Source organism: Eptatretus burgeri, chromosome 13, assembly GCF_056783735.1.
Source record: "Eptatretus burgeri isolate ZD-2024b chromosome 13, Ebu_testis_v1, whole genome shotgun sequence".
In the NCBI taxonomy this organism is placed as follows: Eukaryota; Metazoa; Chordata; class Myxini; order Myxiniformes; family Myxinidae; genus Eptatretus; species Eptatretus burgeri.
The window spans coordinates 4,690,968-4,712,619 of record NC_140973.1 but is presented as its reverse complement, the minus strand read 5'-3'; the positions used below and the strand labels follow the sequence as shown (position 1 = coordinate 4,712,619).

At 45.9% G+C, this 21,652-nt stretch overlaps 1 protein-coding gene across 1 annotated transcript in view; it reads right to left on the bottom strand.

Annotated features, from left to right (window-relative positions):
* Positions 1 to 21,652, bottom strand: part of DNAJC7 (DnaJ heat shock protein family (Hsp40) member C7) — a 49,458-nt gene that overhangs the window by 18,677 nt on the left and 9,129 nt on the right. The window contains exons 2-8 of the mRNA XM_085850837.1: positions 17,536 to 17,624; positions 10,972 to 11,096; positions 10,647 to 10,760; positions 10,450 to 10,524; positions 9,976 to 10,094; positions 7,406 to 7,559; positions 6,976 to 7,140 (exon numbers count right to left, since the gene is read on the bottom strand). Of these exons, the coding sequence (XP_085706963.1) occupies positions 6,976 to 7,140; positions 7,406 to 7,559; positions 9,976 to 10,094; positions 10,450 to 10,524; positions 10,647 to 10,760; positions 10,972 to 11,096; positions 17,536 to 17,624 (841 nt within the window). The remainder of the gene's footprint in view (positions 1 to 6,975; positions 7,141 to 7,405; positions 7,560 to 9,975; positions 10,095 to 10,449; positions 10,525 to 10,646; positions 10,761 to 10,971; positions 11,097 to 17,535; positions 17,625 to 21,652) is intronic.

The following is a 21,652-nucleotide window of genomic DNA, read 5'->3' as shown; positions in this document are numbered from 1 at the left end:
GGGATTGGGATCGCATAATCCTGAATTCAAACCCTTCTCGGCTGTTTAATTAATACCAGGTGGAGTTGACTCTGCCTGCCATTGTTCAGAGGTCGGCAAAAATGAGTGCCAGCATGCTGGTATAGTGTCAGAGTGGCGACCCGTCCAGGATTGTGCCCAATAGCCAAGGCGACTGCTGAGGCAGCACCAATGCTCTGCACAGAGTATGGTACCAATGGATGCTATATATTTACTTTGCATGTTTATTTCAATTGTGATGTGTTTATTTTTAGCTGCCACCCACTTTCCTGGATATTTCCGAAGCCCAGGAACCTAACTCCCCTTTTCCCTTGGTTGGTTTCAACAGGCCCTTGGTTTCAACTATCGTGGCATTTTCCAGGAACATATCCGTATCGTATCCAGATTTGAATCTTCACCAAAATATAACCTATTCATCCTTGTCACACACCCAAAGCGTCCATAATGTTTCGTCTGAAGACCGACAGACAGACAGACAGACAGACAAACATGGGTGAAAACATAACCTCTGCCCATCTTCGGTGGTGGAGTTAATAATATTGTGACAGTTCTGAGAACTGAAACCCCCAAAGCAATGGCACACAACATAGTGGTTTCCGAGTTAGTTATTTCGTTATTACTTGCTTTAGATAGGGTCCTCCCTTATGCCTGATGGGTTGCAAAGGGAATATGCGTTGAGGGATTAGGGAGGTTTTTTCCCCATTTTCTTCTCTCCACATGAACTTCTCCACACACTACTGAGCACATGCTGCTAGCAGCCAAATTTGCATGGACGTGCCAAACCTTGTTTGAATCTGCGCATCACAATCAAACTGCCATCCCAAACACTATGGCTTTCTTCACCGCAATTTTCCCAAAATGCGAGCGATAACCACCCTGCCCACTTCAAATAAACACCGGACTTTATCGTCATTCAAACAGCACCATTCAAGTTCACCTTTCCAGCCTTCCACGACAATCTGCATCGCCTCACCAGACGATGTTTAAACTCCATAACCACATCAACCTCCTTCAGCTCACCACTACCCACTGCCTTTCTGCATCTCAGAACCATCATCTCTCCACACCCACAGACACATTTCGCTCACGATCGGGCTCAAGCCCAGCTCCGTTACAAGTGGAACCTTTTGCATCCAGGCGCAAGTGTGCGCTTGCTGTTCTTTCACGTTCTTATAACAGAGGGGATCGCTCTGCTATCCAGCAAGCCATCTGCACCCTTTCCAGGCAATCGAAAGACAGATGGGGATCACTGCACATCAGCCCACTGCTAAGTTTGGAGCCGACCTGCGTGGCGCAGATGGAGGACGACCGAAGCGGATCCAGCACAGCAACTTCGCAGGGAAAATGACGTCCTCAGAACTCATTTAGACCAATGCGCACGCCGTGCTTGGAGGAAAGAGGCCAGCATGTGACCAATGCTCCCAGAGACCACTCCCACAAGGGGTGGGGATTCACCCTTGATCCCCTCCCAAAACTCCACACTACCCCCTACCCCCCACATCCTTAAGTATCAGCATTGGTCTCAGGGGCAAGTCAGTTCTGAGTTCTGCTTAAAGTGCACAATATTCAGCTCCAAGTTCGAGTCCTCTGGAGTGTGCTTGCTGGTGGTGGTTGGAACAGAATTGGACGGAACGGAATGGAGCACTGGGAAAGCGGACCAAGCACCAATAAGGATGGGCACATCATCACATGAATACTGTAAGTCTGTCGCACCACACGAATGATGTACATCCCTGCTGTACAAATATCCCTGTGAATAAACCCGAGTCTTCACTGTGCCAGGTGCTTTTCCTCATGCTCTTTGATGAATAAACTCAATGTCAATACAATTCAACCTGCTCGGAGCATCCTTTTCCTCCATTGGTCCAGCACAGTCTGCATGTTTATTAGCCGGGAAGTTTCACCCCACGTGATTTGCTCTCGTTCGGCAGCGTACTCACTTATCACTCTGTAGTAATCCGAGTGTGTGCTGAGTGCATGAAACCCAGTTAATCTAGTCCGCTCGCAGGTAAACGGTGTTAAACGTATAACCCTGCTGGAGTTAACAAAGTTAATTGACGTTTGTGGTTGCTTTGCAACCCGCCAGGCCACATTTTTCACGGCATGTCAGCCTACAGGGCCGGGAGTTAGGGAAGAACCCAAATGCTTCCCCTCGTGGCTCACCTCAAAACCCACGTCCGTAACAATATTGTAATGAACATGCGATTCGGGGTTGATCAAAATTAAAGTTTAGACCAGGGTTAGTATGGAATATGTGTCCATAGCGTATGAGCCATGTTACCTCACAATAGGGAAGGCGAGAACCAAGTTGAGTTTAAAACCCTATCCTTTTTTTAACCCTCCCTTTGTATACTTTGAAAGGTGCCATCATTTCTCCATTTCAGTTTCATTTTTTTTTTTGCAATTGCATCTCCTATTTTATGTTGTTCGGACAGCACTGTGGGCTGACAGGCAGATTCTTTGGCACAGTGCATATGGTCAGGAACCGAGTGTTCATAAACCACATGTCTATGCCAGGCTTGCGGCCAATGGAAGACAGCCGATAGGGCCAATGAAAGGAGGAATGCGGCCAAAAAGAAGCCTTGGACATCTGCAAAGGGCTTAATTTCCATTTTATTTTATTTTCTTTCCCTCTCCTTGTGCCATCTGCAATCCCTTATGTCAAATTAATGAACATGAATATGAATATGAATATGAATAAGCATGCACATTATATACAAGAAAAAAAGCACCCCCCCAAAAAAAAGAAAAAAGTAAAAACTGATGAAATCTCAAAAACAACCAACCAACCAAACAAGGGAGGGATGACAATACGACATCACGATCCTCATGGATTACCATCACGACATCTTACTTTTGTTGTGGGATTGTGATGGAATAACATCAAAAGATATTGTTACGGTTGTGGAAATTTGCAATACACCAGAAAGGTCCTCAGGTTAGATATATCGATAAGTTCATGTGTAGTTAGTCCACACCCGTTGTTTAGAGGGAATATGTGTGATTCATCCAGGCTGCGACGCTTTGAGTTAGCACTTTTTCTTTATCTATCATTATTTTGGACCAATCACCCACCAACAACCAAATCGCCACCAACAACGCCCCCGAACAACTACACCAAACCGGCACGACCTTCACCTCCACAACCCTACCCCGCAAGCATCGCCTAACCCCCATTCTCAAACGACGCCCGCCAACAACCAAACCATCACAGCAAACCCCCCACCACCTTCGCCTTTCTCCTTCCACAACCATCAACCACACCACCTGTCAACACCGAACGTCGTGCTGACCAGGACCCGTTCGGTGATTGTTGCCGAACGCGTCGAGCCGCGAGTACAAATGGATGCCTTTACAGGAGAGGAAATCGGATCAGGGGAGGTTCACGCCCCCTTTTCCTCCGTCCAATGGGCGAGCGTCGGGCAGTGTGGCCCCGCCCCCAAGCGCGATGCATGTGGATTCCTTTAAGGAGGAAATTCGGATCAAGAGAGGCTCACGCCCCTTTTTGCCTGACCAATGGCTGAACATCGGGTGGCGTGGCCCCGCCTCCAAGCGCATTTTGATCCGCGAATTTACATACACGCTCCTCCCCCGGTCTATAAAGACGCGAGCACAAGGCGACTCGCGGCTGGCTGGTCGAGTGAAGACAGAGGTCGTCGTCGAGGTTGTTGTTGTTGGGTCGTGGTCGAAGTCGTGGAGTCTGAGTCGTGTGTTTGTGGGGATCGGACGGCAAAGGGGACGGAGCTCAGAGTTGAGGTCGAGGGATGAGTCGCGGAGTGAAGCAGGGACGCGGAAGAGGGCTCAGGGGCGAGAGTTCACCGGAGTCGGTGCGGTCCCAAGGCCCCGCTAGCGGGATGGAGCATCCGCCATTCCACTCTCTCCACCCCGAGCATCAACAATTCCCCCCATCCGCGCCGAGATAGCGCTGGTAACCCCGTCCGTTCCCCACCCCAACCGTGGTGTCGACCGACCAACATGTGCCTGCGCAATGCACGCCTAAAGGAGCTCACCGACCACGCCAGGGGCACGGAGTCAGGCACGTTACGCTGACATTGCGGCAAGCCCGCCATCGCGCCACGAGGGCGCGGGTAAGAACCCTTCGGTCTCGTGGACCTGGCCGCTCACCCAGGTCCCACGTACATTTGGTCCACGGACCTGTCTGCCCCCTTGGATATGAGGGTGGCTTTTATTTGCTTTTTGTGTAAATGTGTGTGTGGCGCCAGTCTTTTAAGTAAACCTGAATAAGTGCTTGTACATTGCTTTATTCGGTTGTAGCTCTGCGTTGCTTTCATTGCTTTGACTGTTATATGTGCATTCTTACTGTATGGCTGTGAATACGTGCTTGCCTTGTGTGTGTGAAATAAAAGTGCTTGTTAAATTGTGACCCATTTCGTTGCATCCTTTCCTTCGTTTGAAAGTGCCATCTTGCATCACGGAAGGGATTGGTAGTGGGTTTCGACACCCAGTAAGTAATCTGAACTGTCGAGGTCGGCGATAACTCCGCTCGGTTATCTCCTTAGCACGGAACGAGCCGCTGAAGCGGTTCGTGTCCGGAGCCGACCTGCGTCGTGGTAAAACTCCTCGGTACTTAGGTATATCGACATTCGGCAATTCACCTTATTTCGCGCGGGTAGAATGCAGACTGGGTTGTGGTAAGGTTAAACCCCCACCCGTGACTGGTTCCTGGTGGTAGTTCCAGGAGGGTCACGACTGAATTGTCCGTCCGGTGGGCGACGCAGTTGCAATTGAAGTTACGTGACCGATCGCACGCCGGCGGGCGAGAATTTGCAACAATATTGTGATGCTAAACCATAAAAGGATTGTGGCATCGTAATATGGGGTCATTCTTCGTTGTTATTCTTCTTCTTCAATCACAATCTCAACAAAATAAAAATGTCAAAAGATGTCGTGACGGTAATCCAGCAGAGGATTGTGGTGTTGTATCGTGGCATCATAATGTGGTGTTATTTCTACCTTGTTTGGACGTTTTTGAGATTTCATCCCTCGATATTTTCACCTATTTTTTTTAATGTTTTTTTTTTTTCTCGTCTCTGCAATTTTTTTAAAGTAATAAAATGCTGTATTTTGTTATGGATTAAATCCATCTATGTTATTAAATTTGGCTTGTGGTACATTCTCCCACTGCCCCTCAATTCCTGGCTTTTGTTTCAGTCCACTGTGTGGATTACCACATACCGTGTGTGGAAATGTCAATGCAAAGACCATTTCATAAATTTTGCTATTTTGGTGTGGATTAAATCCGTCGATGTTATTAAATTGTTTTAATACTTGCTTCAGTTGATTGGGGGATGGTTTGAATATGTATTGCTTTTGGAATGGAACTGTGCATCTTGCCCGCCCCTCCCACGATCCTGGCCTGGTTTGGTTGAGTCCACGTTTATGTTCCATTTCTTTTCCTAATAAAACGATGAATGTTTTATTTATTTTTAAATTTTGTGTTGCATGCACGAGCCCAGAGACAAAGTAACTTCCTCACGTTAGAATCACCATCATGGCTTCATCAGTAATTGAGGTCAGTTGGGCTATAGTTTTACATCGTTTTGAGAGAGGAACAACGAGAAGGAGTATAAATTGGCGTTTTAGCGATCTCCCGTTGTGGTACTTTATCGATGTATTCTGGTATCTTTTTAAGTCTTGGTAATTCATAAAATTCTCCAGAATAAAAGGTATGGCTTTAAAATGCTTGTGACTTCACTCTTTAGTAGTTTATAAGCCTATCATTGTGCACACATTTGAATGGGTGGCCATTTTTTCCCATATCATTCCCTCTGTATGGCATACTACTTACTCCATGACATATACATTTTTTTTTTTATGGTTTAAGCTTGTGGAAGAGCTAGTAAACTGAACAGATCAGGATGTAATGGGATTAAAAAGCACAACAGCAGAGTTGAAAGGCAAGATAGAAGAGGGAGAGAGATTTGGACAAACAATGGGTATGGAGAGGAAACAATGGGTGTGTGGATAAATGGGGAAGGGGGAGGGTAGGAAAGGGTGTATGGGGTGGACAAGATGGATACAGAAGGAAACTCTTAGGAGGGAAAACTGGAAATTTGAAAGGAGGCTGGTTGGGTAGGGGTCAACGAGGGTAGAAAAGATCATGGTTTTGGATTGGGGATGATCTGATATGGTGAACAGCTGTGTTGAAGACCTGGAGGGAGGAATGAGATTGAAGAGGATGTGGAAGTTGGTTCCACAGGTGGGGGAAAAAGAAAGGAACGAATGAGTGGAGGTGAGCAGTGATTCTGGATTTAGGCAGTTTCACCAGAATGGGGTTGATGGTGGACCATGTGTGACCTGCAAAAACATGAGGGTGGGGGGACGGCAACAAAGCACAGAAAGAGCAGAGGGTGCAAGACCAGAAAGAACGTGGAAGAAGACTGAGAGACCACCGACCTGTCTGTCACATGACCCATACGCTATGTGCACATATTTGCACATTGTGTACTAATGTGTGGGGTTAGCGCTGAGGTTATGCATAGTTTTGCAAATTTTTCTTCTCTCTCTTTTTTATTAAATACTAAGGTTTGAGTTTATTAGCAGCTCCCACCCTATTCCATTAGTGGCACACTTTAGTGCCTAAATTAGAATCATAAAGCATGAACCAGTTTTTGTTTTTGTGTACATGATTGATGCTCTTGGAAGACCTGGAGCAGAATGAAAAGGGGAAACCCAAACAGCAGAGTGGAAGTGAGTGAGATGAAGGGGCGGGGAGGGGGGGGAGATGCCAGATGCCCTTGACCAATAAAAGAGATGTCCTTGATAGGCAGTAATCTCCAAAACTTTGCAGCCAATCACCTGTGTGTTTGAACAGGCTCGACGTCATTGACAATAAATTAAATTAATTAATTTTTGCTGTTGCACACACACTGTCATCTCGCCTCGATTTCATCATGTGCATTAAAAGGCAGGAAGGACATACACAGATGGACGTACCTTCATACTGACAGCAGCACGGTTGCAGTAAATCTTCGCATTGGTTATCCTGTTATTGGGATCTATTTGCAGCGCGCTGGAATACATATCATATGCCTCTTGCAGCTGCCCATCCTTGAAAGCCTGATTTCCTTCTTCCTTTTTTGCTTTCAGCAGCTTTGCATTCTACCAAACGCACAAACATAGGGGGAGCTTCAATGCTCGGAAAACTTAACATTTGTTTTGGTACTTTACGGTCAATTCTTCAATTATGGTATCGGAACTTAAAATAACTTTGTACACCATTAAATACGAAGATCATTGTGCAAACAGCTTTGGCTACAGATGACATGATCACCGACAAATGCAATTTGAATGTTTCGAAGCTTCTTGTTCGGGGGTCAAACTATTAATATCCAGAAAGTTGTAATTGATGGTCCTTCCTCAACACCTTGCATGCGAGTCTGGCCTTCTCATGGTCGGGAGCCATGCGTAGTGCTTGTACAAAGTATTGCACTGCCTTGTCGATAAGGTCTTCATAATATAGGCACAAGCCCCGCACGTAGAGAGCATCCGCATTTGTCGAATCGAGTCGTAGAATGTCACTGTGGAATACATCAAATAAAGGACACGGGTACAGGGAGCGTTTCAAACTTCACATCCACATCCAGAAATTACATAAATTTGTACACCCAATCTTCATTCATATCAGCCAAATTAATGTGAAATACCATTATTACCAAATTATGCATGTATGAAACATGGGCACGCACAAAGGCCACCTCTCCAAGCACAAACAATGATAAATAATGAACTGCCTTTGCAGAGAATTTGTTTAATTCCAGATGAATGCAGCAATGTTAAGTGTTATGCTCAGCTCCTGGAAATAGAGTTGGTGATGTATTTAACCCATAAGTAACGAACAAGTTAAACTATAACGGCACTCGTAGAGCGCATAGTCCAACCTTGTGCATCCATTCTGAACAAAAGTACCATCGTTTACTCAACACACGACCATTATGACCCACATACCCACATCATCCATGCACCATATTATGTCACACAGTTTCTTGGCATGGGTTATTAATGTTATAAATTTAATTATTCACTCACATCCGGTCATAGATCAGATATAAGAAGTTTCAGATTTTTTGGATAAAGATTTCAAATCAGCAATGGCTGGAATACCACTTCACTGATGACATCATCATTATCACACGACAGTATATACCTCATGGGGAGTTGATGACGTGCAAAGTTTCAATTTTTTTCATTGAGCAGTTTCAGAGAAAATGACATCCAATTTTTTTTTTCCTTTAATCCAATATGGCTGCCATACCATGTGACCGACGACATCAGTTACCAATAACATTCACCATGGGGAGGTCCTCCTATGTTTAAAATTTTGCATCGATCGGACAATTGGTTGCAGAGAAAAACTTTAAAAGTGAAAATATATAGACACGGAAAGACAGACAAAGACACAGACACACACAGGCATTGCAAGTCTCGCATCCCCTTCGGGGCGAGACTAAAAATGCAAAAAGATGTTAGGACGTTACTCAAAAAAGGATGCAAACAAGGTAGGGATGGTCACAAGAAATTATCATGTGAAACCATCCCTACATCTTTCTTTGAATAATGGTTGTCTCACACATTGTATATATATATATATATATATATATATATATATATATATATATATATATATATATATATATATATATATATATATATATATATATATATATATATATATATAAATATAATAGCCGAAGCAATCTTTTAGAGAAGATAGTCCAAGTAAATTTTTGTACGTCGGGGGTAGACCGACATTTTTTTTTTTCCCCCTCGCGCCATCTTGACACATGAAGTGCAAGTGTACTCTGATAGCTGCACGGGAATTCTTCGGAGACTAACTCAGACATTAGGAGATGATGGACAGATCAACACAGGATAATCATCATGTACCACACTCTGTGCAGAACACAGAGGTGCTGCCAAAGCAGTTTCAAACCAACAATCCTGGTTGGGTGGCCACTCCGACTCAGGAAGTCAGGGCAGGAATTTGTAATTTGTTCATGGTACTGGAGATAGCTCACCGACTCTTCGCGAATGACATCGCAAGATGTTTAACATCCACCAACTTATGCCGGCAGACAGGGATGGGACACCCAGATTAACATACACATACATCCGAACTGGACAAATGATCACTTACTGTTGTGACAATAGACAAATGCATTGGTGTGGAATAAACGTTTTAATTGCCATCACTGTTCAGAAACTGATGGCGGATGGAGTGCCTCTGAAAAACAAAAAGGGCCTCCTCTATTTATATTGTGGTCTAGGCATGTGAAATTAAATTACGCTTGGGTAAACACAATGGAACATTTGACATCGTCATGCGTTGAAACTCATCATGGGTATATTTCATTCAACATTTGCAGGTTGAGGATATATTTAATAAACCCAACGGCGAAGTGAAATTTCATCATGTTTTTGATACAAATCAACCAAGGAGAACATCTACAATCCCTCCGGTTGATACACAATGGAAAATTACATACCTGCCTACTCTTCGCCTAATCTAAAGATAAAAATACCCAAAATCCTCGATACATTAATTTTGGTCAGACTGATCCGATGCAGCAAGTCTGGAGGTAATCAGCCCAGAACTATAGGAGGAGCAGCGGAACAAACAAAAAACAAACAAACACACACCTGTTCGTGAATTATAGTGAGGATGATCAATTTAACTGCAAATGAAGGAACATTTCAGCCATGATGGGAAATGAGCTTGCAATTGCAATTCAAAATCAACGGCATTTACCAAATTACGAGTATCCGGCAGAGCGCCATCATTGTTGTTGTGTGAGAGTAGTGTGCCAAGCCGAGGATTGACTCAAGAAAACCTCATTTGGGGAAAAGAAAAGAAAACACCGTGGTGCACCATGCAATGCAGTGTACGGCAAACCAAGGGTTAAAGGAAACTTATGAATTGGTCTGTACGGTACTCACCTCGCCACGGACTGGGCCTCTGCATAGCGACCGAGCATAGCAAGACATTCTGCTTTCTTTACCTTCAGCTTTGTGCATGCTGCTGCAAAGTCCAATGCACGATCCATGCAAAATACCACCTGCAGCAGGTACGAGCTGTTGTCATGCACGAGTCACTTCCTCATCGAATCGCTATCAACGTCACAAGTCCATTGTCCACCAGTTTTCAACCTCAATTCCAAATGAGATAACTGATGCTCCATACACTTCCTTAATGTCCTTTTTTCCAAGTAATGGAAATTCCATGAATCTTCATGTACAATCCATCATCTTGCTACCACATCAGCTTTTCTTGGGAACCAGATAATACAAATCCCATGTTTTAGGTTGTGGGGTGGGTTATGCCACCATTACCACTCACCACCTGAAACACCTCCAATCCTATGTTCTCAACTGAAGGCAAACAACAAAGGATAGAAAGAGTTTAGCACTCACTTTTCTGAAATCTTGTTTTGCAAAATCCTTTTCCGCCATATTTTCGTATTCCAGCAGGGCCTTCGCATTTAGCAACTGCAGAATGAGCAAAGAAAAAGTAATTTGCTGATTTCCCCAACTTGAATGTCCCAAACCTTTTGAAAAAAAATGTCTTAGGAGGACAAGGGAATTATGTCTTTTGTTGTTTGAAATGCCACCTCATTCTCTGCGGGCTTGCTGTTCGGCTCCAGCTCCAACACCCTCTGGAAACTGCGGATGGCTGCATATGCGGAACCCAGCGCAAGGTGGCATTTCCCTTCACGCAGATGACCCTGATGGATAGGTTCTGTTAATAATCTCAAAACCGTACGGCTTACAATCACAGTGCAGCTGCACAAGAGATCGAGCAATGCATCTTACGCTGGAAGGAGTGATGGAAATACAAAAATAAATAAATTGGGAAAAAAACAGCAAGTGTGTGTGTGTGTGAAGAACAATGGTGACAAAGCTGTTGAAAGACTTCAGGGGGTGGAAGATACTAACTTTCACAAAAGAATCATCGATCCTGACTGCCTGCTGAGCATCCTCCAGAGCTTGCTGGTATCTCGAAAGCATCATGAGTGTGGCAGCGCGGTTGCTGTAGTAGTTCAAGTTCACGGGGCACGTCTCTGCTCACAAGCAAAGAGTCATGATCACCATTATCGTAACCATCATATTCATAACACTCATTACTACGAAAAGATAGAAAACACAACTTGCAAATCTCACAGATGAAGTGAACTTCTGGCTCCAAACATCAGGACGATAAGACAGACCTTTCAAAATGTATTGTTGCGGTTTTCGGAGCCACATGCATAAAACAGATACAGTGGGGAGAACAAGTATTTGATACACTGCCGATTTTGCAGGTTTTGCCACTTACAAAGCACGTAGAGGTCTGTAATTTTTATCATAGGTACACTTCAACTGTGAAAGACGGAATCTAAAACAAAAATCCTGAAAATCACATTGTATGATTTTTAAATAATTAATTTGCCTTTTATTGCATGAAATAAGTATTTGATCACCTACCAACCAGTAAGAATTCCGGCTCTCACAGACATGTTAGTTTTGTCTTTAAGAAGCCCTCCCATTCTCCACTCATTACCTGTATTAACTGCACCTGTTTGAACTAGTTATCTGCATAAAAGACAGCTGTCTACACTCAATCAATCAGACTCCAACCTCACCAAAATGGGCAAGACCAGAGAGCTGTCTAAGGAAATCAGGGACAAAATTGTGGACTTGCACAAGGCTGGGATGGGCTACAGGACAATAGGCAAGCAGCTTGGTGAGAAGGTAACAACTGTTGGCGCAATTATTAGAAAATGGAAGAAGTTCAAGATAAGTCAATCTCCCTCGGTCTGGGGCTCCATGCAAGATCTCACCTCGTGGAGCCTCAATGATCATGAGAAAAGTGAGGGATCAGCCCAGAACAACACGGCAGGACCTGGGCAATGACCTGAAGAGAGCTGGGACCACAGTCTCAAAGAAAACCATAAGTAACACACTACGCAGTCATGGATTAAAATCCTGCAGCGCACGCAAGGTCCCTCTGCTCAAGCCAGCACATGTCCAGGCCCATCTGAAGTTTGCCAATGACCATCTGGATGATCCAGAGGAGGAATGGGAGAAGGTCATGTGGTCTGATGAGACCAAAATAGAGCTTTTTGGTTTAAACTCCACTCGCCGTGTTTGGAGGAAGAAGAAGGATGAGTACAACCCCAAGAACACCATCCCAACCGTGAAGCAGGAGGTGGAAACATCATTCTTTGGGGATGCTTTTCTGCAAAGGGGACAGGAGGACTGCACCGTATTGAGGGGAGGATGGATGGGGTCATGTATGTCGAGATCTTGGCCAACAACCTCCTTCCCTCAACAAGAGCATTGAAGATGGGGCGTGGCTGGGTCTTCCAACATGACAACGACCCGAAACACAAAGCCAGGGCAACTAAGAAGTGGCTCCGTAAGAAGCATCTCAAGGTCCTGGAGTGGCCTCGCCAGTCCCCAGACCTGAACCCAATAGAAAATCTTTGGAGGGAGCTGAAAGTCTGTGTTGCCCAGCGACAGCCCCGAAACCTGAAGGATCTGGACAAGATCTGTATGGAGGAGTGGGCCAAAATCCCTGCTGCAGTCTGTGCAAACCTGGTTAAGAACTACAGGAAACGTCTGATCTCTGTAATTGCAAACAAAGGTTTCTGTACCAAATATTAAGTTATGTTGTTCTGATGTATCAAATACTTAGTTCATGCAATAAAATGCAAATTAATTATTTTAAAATCATACACTGTGATTTTCAGGATTTTTGTTTTTGATTCCATCTTTCACAGTTGAAGTGTACCGATGATAAAAATTACAGACCTCTACGTGCTTTGTAAGTGGGAAAACCTGCAAAATCGGCAGTGTGTCAAATACTTGTTCTCCCCACTGTAGGTGTCCCAAGACAGTTATTCCATTATTATACGTGTAGATAGTCCCTTTCCTTTTGTCTAGCGGGACAACTGGGACGTGCATTGCGATGATCTCAGAGCTTGGTTTGCTTACATCATTTTCTTCGTCATTTCGTCCTTACTCTTTTCTGATTATTCCTGAGGTAAATCTGAGCCACGTGTGCCCGGCACTGTGAGATGGGTCCTCAGCAAAGGCCAAGCAGACACTGCACCCACAACCCTCCGTACAAAACACAACCTGCCAAACGCACTCGCAGTGGTAATTTCCACCCAATGGTGTTTTCCACAACACAGGAAACACAGCCAGCACGACGCCCACGCTGCATAAAACGCATACGGAGGCCGATAAAGGCGACTCCACGCCACGTTGGGCAGGATACGAGTGTGCGAAGTAGAAGCGGAGCGTTCCTTTTCAACCTCAATATCCGACACATATCGGTGTTCGCCCCGCGCACACACGAGCAGAGTCGTGCGAACACGAGCGCTGGCCACGTGCGTAATGGCCGAACCACGCGCACTGTATAGAATGTGCTTGAAGGCGGATCCGTGGCGCTCACTAAACATGCATGGATTTATGCATAACAATGTAACTTCGGCCCTCGCTGGCAGTAGCGGATTCCCACGGATGGTGAACGTCTTCTCGTCTCTGAGGCTAGCGAAGCTGCGATCGGGCTGAGGAGTGTTGTGCAGTGCGGGCCGCGTTGATCGGCACTGGTCAGACGCCCAAGTGGGCATGCGGGACCCTCGGCCGGTCGCCGGGGTGCAGCCTGGGGGTTTTTGCGGGACGATTCGCGTGCCAATTTCGGTGTGGGCAATTCATGTCATGTCGTGGGGTCGGAGCAGAATATTGCCGCTGTCTGAGATGACCTTGCTGGAAACGAAGTGAGGCGGTTTCCGGCCAAAGTTAGCGGGCCACGTGAAGGGTCGGGGCCAATCGGAGTGCGCGATTCAGGTGATAACGTTTTACTTCGGGGTGGCCCCTCCCCCCGCGCTGCAAGTCCTATAAAGGTCGGAGCGGTCCCTCCACCTTTCTCTCGATCTGGCCTCGCCCTCGTCCCTCGGCACGATACGCCTCATCATCTCCGCCCAAACGACGTCAACCCCACCCGCCTACCACTGCGTCCATGCACCCTGGACTCCGCCCCTTCTCCACACGCTCTGCTGAAGCCAGAGACAACACGCCAGCTGTCGGGTGCCGCACTACAGAGCATCCCCCCCCCACCCGGGAAACGTATTGGTGGCACGTCATGCTACCAAGCACAAAGGTACCAAGATCATAGCCGCAACTCCTTTCCCTTCTCGTTTCAAAACTTTCTCTTCATCGGGTTTTCTGTGACGTGTGTGTGTGTGTGTGTGTGTGTGTGTGTGTGTGTGTGTGTGTGTGTGTGTGTGTGTGTGTGTGTGTGTGTGTGTGTGTGTGTGTGTGTGTGTGTGTGTGTGTGTGTGTGTGTGTGTGTTGTCGCCTGTCTGCTTCAGTAAGACTGCAGAAGATCGTTATTGTTATTAATATTATTCTTGGGTTAAGTCTGCTCTGTGTCTGCTTTTGAAAGTTGCTTGTTTATTTGCTGCACCACACCTCTCTCCCCTCTCTCTGCACAACACCCCAATAAATCTTTATCGAACCACATACCTTTCCTCACCCATTGTAATAAATCATTATGAGGAATGTTCCCTGCTCGTTTTTGTCTTTTCTTCCATTGATCCAGCATGGTCAGATTCCTCGCTTAGCCGGGACTTTATTCCCAACAATCCGTTCCTTTTAGCCGCTATGTCCTTGGCAGTGTTGCTCGGCTGCATCCGATCCGGAAAAGTGATCCGATCCGGTAGAGTGATCCGGTTCGGACAAGGCGCACTGAGGGCATGTTCCCCGGTAATTAAACCACGTGATTAATTAGGTAACCTGATTAACCCATAGAAGGGAGGACTCTCTGTCACGCGGTTGAGTTATTGGCGTCCACGGTCGGTTAAGCGACCCGCCACGTCACGGAATTATCCGTGTGCAATGGCCTACAATTCCGGGGAGTCTGGTGGGAGCCGAGATAGCTTCCCCCACCTAGTGGTCTTCTCACCCGACCCCCAACAGTATTTACAGTACACCAAATACCGGAAACTAAACTTAGCATACAATTATTCGCCTAACACGAAGGAGACCGACTATCGTAATCGGTCTGTGCATCAATGTGTGTGAGCAAGTCCACACGAATATCGACTTCAATATAGATCGTTCATTCTCAGATTGAATGTACCAATCGATATACACACTGGACAAAATTGAATACAAAGTTATTCGACTCGTCAACTCCACCAATCTGACCTCAAAACTCGACCAGCTCAAATTACACCGCAAAGTAGGCTCTCTTTCTCTTTTCGACAGATACCCATCCACGACGGGTATGGGGGACAGGACAGATCACAATACTCGTTTACGGTAGTTTCTTTGGATGTTTTGTGCCGCATTCAACAGCTCAGTTCATAATGGTGGCGTGTCTGGGTGCCCGTGGTCACGTTTGAGACCGGTCGCTTTAGATCCAATATGGCTGCCAGACCATGTGACCTATGAAATTATTCGTGAATACTTTGGTATCTCCAAGGCTTGTGGAACGCGTGGGTGAAGTTTACCCTCGATCTGTCAAGCTGTTCTGAAGATTTTTAAAGGTTTATTCTTCCAAAAACAAACAAAACTAGAGGGGCAGCACTCGGTAGAGTGCAAAACCTCCGCCGCCAATAGTGCTGGGTGACTTAAGTGAACCTGATATCCTATTCATTGTAGGTCAAAATGGATCAGACTCTACTGGACCACGATTGAATAAACTAAACTAGATCGACGCGCATGTAGAAATGGCAAAAAAAGAAAATCGAAATTTTTTTGAAAAAAAAAAAGTTGCAAAATTTCTGGGTTTTTTTCTCCAACAAATTTTTTTTTTGGGGGGGGTGGAAATCACTTAAAACATGTAGAAATGCAAAAAAAAAATTCAAATATTTTTCAAATAAAATCGAAATTTTTTTTTGGACCAGGTCCAAAATCTAATGGCATGATCCTTGGATCATACCTAATCCCCCCACCAAGTTTCGTCGAAATCCGTCCAGGAGTTTTTCCGTTATACTGTTCACAAACAGACAGGGGTGAAAACAGTAACCTCCGTCCACCTTTGATGGCAGAGGTTAAAAATAATTGCTGCCAAACCATGTGACCGATGACATCATAGGTGGAGAACTTTTTATTCCCCATGGATAGACGATCATACCTGTTAAATTTTGCCTCGATCTGTTGAGCCGTTGAGGAGAAGCAGATTTTTGAAGGATTTTGATGTTAAAAAACTAGAGTAATTCGGCTGCGCGGTCGACGGGTATGCCTACGCTCTCCCGCACAAACACTTGAGTATTGACATATTTGACCCTTCATCATATCTGGCCCAAAATCTAATCAGTTAATTGCCCTGTCTAACTTTAACTTTGTACCAAGTTTGATGAAATTCTGTCCAATATTTCTTGAGTTAAGGCATAAACAGTAAAATTTCAGCGTTTGACCTTGACCTTTGACTCTTGACCTTCATCACAACTGGCCCAAAATCTAATCACTTAATTGTCCTGTCTTTATATTTTTACCAAGTATGATGAAATTCTACAATTTGCACGAGTTATCGTGTAAACGAAAATCCGGACGGACAAACAGATGGATGGACGAACGAACGGACGGACAACCCAGAAACACAATGCCTCCGGCACCCTTGATGCGGAGGCATAAAAAAATTAAAACAAAAACCACACTTGCTTCCCTTTTTTCCATGGAGCGGTTTCAGAGGTACAAAGGTCCAAAGGTTTCCTTTTTTTTTTCTTTCCAATATGGCTGCCACACCACGTGACCTACGACACCATAATTATCATTAAAACATTATGCATGAGTAGTGACAGTGGTGACACCTATGGTGAAAATTGTGTCAATCGGGTAAGCGGTTACAGAGAAAACCGAGAAAACTAGAAGGGCACTCGGTAGAGCGCATACCTCCGCCACGCAATGCCTGATCCATAAGAACATATCGGGCCCAACACATTTTAAAAATATGCTATATATAATTTTTGTCTCCATCTCTCAAAAGTGAAGAATCACTGAAAAAAAATTAAATAATTCTCGTATCCGGATCCAGATCTTCACCAAAATCAAATCCATTCGTCCTTGTCACACACCTGTGTCCACCAAGTTTCATCCGAATCCGGCCACAACTTTTTGAGATATCGTGATATACATCAGTTTAGCCCAATCTCTCAACGGTGAAGAATCAGTTCAACAATTCTAGTAGCCGGATCCGGATCTTCACCAAAATCTAATCAGTTCGTCCTTGTCACACACCCAACCTGCCCACCAAATTTCATCTGGATCCATCCACAACTTTGAGATATCCTGCACACAGACAGACAGACAGAGAGGGGTGTAAACATAACCTCCTTCCACCTACATTGGCGGAGATAATTAGCATGGAAAGACAACCTGAAAACAATGCCCCAAACCATTCCTCCGTGGCACCCACTGGCATTTATTCAAATCATTTGATTTATCAGGAAACTCGTGTTGAAAATGGAAACAAATGCTAAAAAGTTAATGGTATACGTTAAAACATACCTATAGCTTTGGTGTAAAGCTCATATGCTTCTTGGTAACGCTTGGCCACGTAGCACTCGTTCCCCTTCACCTTGTAATGCTCAGCAAGACTGCAAGGCAAACATCGTACAGCAAGTTTCCGATTTACGTCGAGTGCATTTGTGTCGCTTCACGAGAATGTCGTTAACACATTGTGGGACAATAGTTCACTCAAGTCACGCTAATCGGATAAAACGTTCGAAATTTAAAAATACTGTACAGTACTGCAGTGTGCCTTGCGAATATTAAAAATAAAGGATCACGGTGTTTGCCAATGTAGAACTGACCACATCACGTCACCCACTCAGTGGTTGTCGCGTCGCTTTATCTGCCAGTGTCACGAGTTTCACCCTGTGGTGCAGTGTACTCGAGTGTACTCAAGCGAAGCGCAAGTTACATTGGGGTGACCAATTTAATTATTTATTTTTCCCTCTGGCAACGCAATAACCCATTATAACACGATGTACAGTATATGGTAAAAAATCGTATCCCAATAACGTCGTTTCACATAAGCGACGGTTTTTAGGAACGCATCCACGATATAAGTCAACGGCTTGCTGTATTTACAATCGAGGGAAGTCGCGAGCATCATCACTATGCGGGAGATGTATAACGGTAAAAAGAACTGAAGGGGAGTTCAAAAATACAGGAAGTTAAATAAAAACAAAATAAAAGACAGGGTGGAACTGAAAAGCAGAAAAGATAACATTTTATTGCAAACGAACACCACCAATAAACTTCGATGATATTTTTAAACGAGGAACCTTGTGATTGAGTAAAATAGCTGAAGATGGAAAGCTGCACCATTGTTGAGAATGAACTGTTTTGTTACAAGTTGTGGTGTTACATATCTTGATATTTCAAGCTTCACCATGCACCATTGGTCAATGGCGTGTGCGATGGTCAGGTCAGGTCAGGTATGGGAGCATGTGCCAGAACAGCGCGTCGCTGCGTCCACTTTCCACAGGTACTCCAGGGGCCTTCGTCTGCCCATCCCCATCTCCTTGAGATGCTGATTAACCTGCAGCAACCACGAGGCACGTGGTCGGCCCATTGGCCTCCTCCACTCACAAGACTCCCTCGCTGAGAGAATCTGGTGAGCAGGATCAGCGTCAAGAAAACGAGCCAAATGTCCAGACAGCCACAACTGACGCTCACGGACCATGCAGGTAACAAATCTCATCCAAGTCTCTCTCAGCAACCACTCGTTGGACACAAAGTCTGACCAGCGATAGCCAAGGATTCTCCGAAGAGACCTGGTACCAAAGGAATTAAGTCTCCATCTCAGATCCTTGGTCAGAGTCCAAGTCTCGCATCCATAGAGCAAGACTGGAAGCACCAAGGACCCGAAGACTCGGACTTTCGTCCTCCCGCACAGGTACCGGCAGCGCCACACCCCATGATCCAGTGAATCCATGACTCCCCAGGCCTGACCCAGACGTCTATTGACCTCTGACTCACAGCCAGCAGAGACATGAATATCACTGCCAAAGTAAGTCAATCTCTCCACGACCTCAACATCCTCACCACAAACAGGTACAGAAAGGACAGCAGCATCCAAGATGTCATTGAAAGCCTGGATCTTAGTTTTGACCCAGGAAACTCGTAATCCCAACGGCCCAGACTCCTCATTCAGCACCTCGAGGGCCCCCAAAAGGATATCTAAAGTCTCTGCAAAGATGACTGCATCATCTGTGAAATCAAGGTCCGAGATTGACATTCCCAAAAGATGCACAGCAGCTTGATCTCTCAGACATCCTCCCTAGTATCCAGCCCATACAAGTGCTGAAAAGTGTGGGGGCCAGTACACACCCCTGACGAACTCCAGTAACAACTGGAAATGTCATAGATGGTACCACCACAGTTCACAGCACTCTCAGTACCAAAGTAGAGTTCAGACATCAGATCGATCAGTTTTGGTGGCACCCCACAAAGACCAAGAATCCTCCAGAGGGCATCCCGATTCACTGAATCAAACGCTTTACAGAGATCAACATAGGCTGGAAGCAGCCCCTGCCAAAACTCTCGCTCTTCGGGTCCTGACTGAACACAGAAAAGGATATGGTCAATCGTTGACCTCTTTGGTGTAAAGCCTGACTGCTCTGGATGCTGGTGCTCAAGCAGATGGTGGCGAACCCTATCAAGAATTATCAGAGCGAAGACATTGCCCGGCACTGAGAGCAGCGTCACCCCTCAGTAGTTGTTGCAGTCTTGGCGATCACCCTTCCCTTTCCAGAGAGGGGCAACAAGGCCCCTCTTCCAATCAGTTGGGATGATGCCTGTGTTCCAGGCAGAGGACAAAACTGCATGCAACGACACGAGTGCAGCATTTCCACCAGCCTTGAGAAGATCAGCATGGATGCCACAGATCCCAGGAGCTTTACCCCGTTTCAACCAGTTCACCACAGTCTGTGTTTCCACAAGCGAAGGTGGACAACAGTTGATTGGAGGGTGAGCAACAGGGAGTGGAACACCCTTGACATCCAACTCGAGAGCTGGGGGATCAGCCTGGTACAACCCCTCAAAGTAACCGGCCCATTGGGCCTTCACTTCAGACTCCTCTGTCAAGAGCCTACCACTCTCTGCTCTAACTGCAGTGCTCCGAGGGATGGGCTTGGATGAACGCAATGCGTGAATTCCACTGTAAGCAGGACGAGAATCACCTGTCCACAGGTGATGCTCCACCCCCTCACAGATTACTCGCACATAGGCCTCCTTGTCCACCCTTAGCGCACATACAGTTTTACGCCTCAACTCCCTGAACAGCTCAGCTCTGCCATTCAGCCTGGTCCTGCGACTCTGGTCAATGGTATCCAGTGTCCCTTGAAAGACAAAATTCTTCTTTGCCCTGCGGTGAGTTCCAAGACATCCACCGGCAACATCAAGGACAGTGGTCTTGAAGGCACTCCACAACTCTTCAGGACCCCCCCAAAGCACCCAGACCCCCCAAATGTCCACTCAGCCTGTTCGCATTTCCTCAGCTCCCCTCTCATCCTTGAGCTTGCCAACATCCAGCCAAGGCTGGGATGGTACCATTCTCCTGGATTTAAGGTGCAGCTTAAGAGTTGCTACAACAAGCCGGTGGTCAGTATTGAGGAACTGAGCACTCTGGTAGACCCTGCGCCTGCAGTTCTGGATCATCCTCCAGCGACCATCAACGAGGACATGGTCAATCTCCTTTGCCACACCGTCAGCATTGGAATACCAAGTCCAGCGATGAGCTTGAGGGCATTGAAATCATGAACCAGCCACCGTAAGTCCATGACTTCTTGAAAATTCAAGGAACTTAGTGCTATTCTGGTTCATAGTTCCTGGCCCATGGGGACCAACACATGTCTCATAACCATCCCTCTCAGTTCCAGTCAATGCATTGTAATCCCCCAAGACTAGAAGTGTATCTCGTGTGGGGCACTGATGAACCACAGACTCAAGCGTGGCGTGGAATGCATCCGGAGTGCAAATCGGTGAGATCAATCGCCTCAGTCGGAGCATAGACAGAGACCAGAGAAATGGCACCGAAGGAGTGACGAATCCTTAGTCTCATAATACGCTCGTTGACCGGTGTTACTTCAATTATCATTGGGGTCAGCTGATTGGACACAGCTACAGCAACTCCTTGAGTCGGGTAACAATCAGAGCGACCAGACCAATAGTAGGTCTAACCACCCACCATTACCTCGCCACAATCCGTTCTCCGAACCTCAGAGAGTGCTGGAATACCGATGTCCAAACGCTTGAGCTCAGATGATAAGAGACAGGTGATCATCCTCTCTTAGGGACTGGACATTCCAGGCACCCACCCGAAGGGACCGCCTCAGGTTAACCCAAGGAGACCGCCGTCTGGTGGATGACACCTCAGCACCACTCTGACACTCTCCCGCAATCTGACCCAGAAATGTTACCCCGTGGTTTCCCTCCTATCAAAGATTGGGGGTCCCGAAGGCTTTGCCCCAATCCCGTCATCCGATGAGCTGCCCTGTGAAGGGAAGCTGCACAGGAGGTACTCCCACGGAGTGGGTTTTCAGATTTTTTTGCGTTTTGCGGAATGAAGGGTTTTACGGTGGCCGGAGTGCAAATCCTGCCACTAACCTCCTAATAA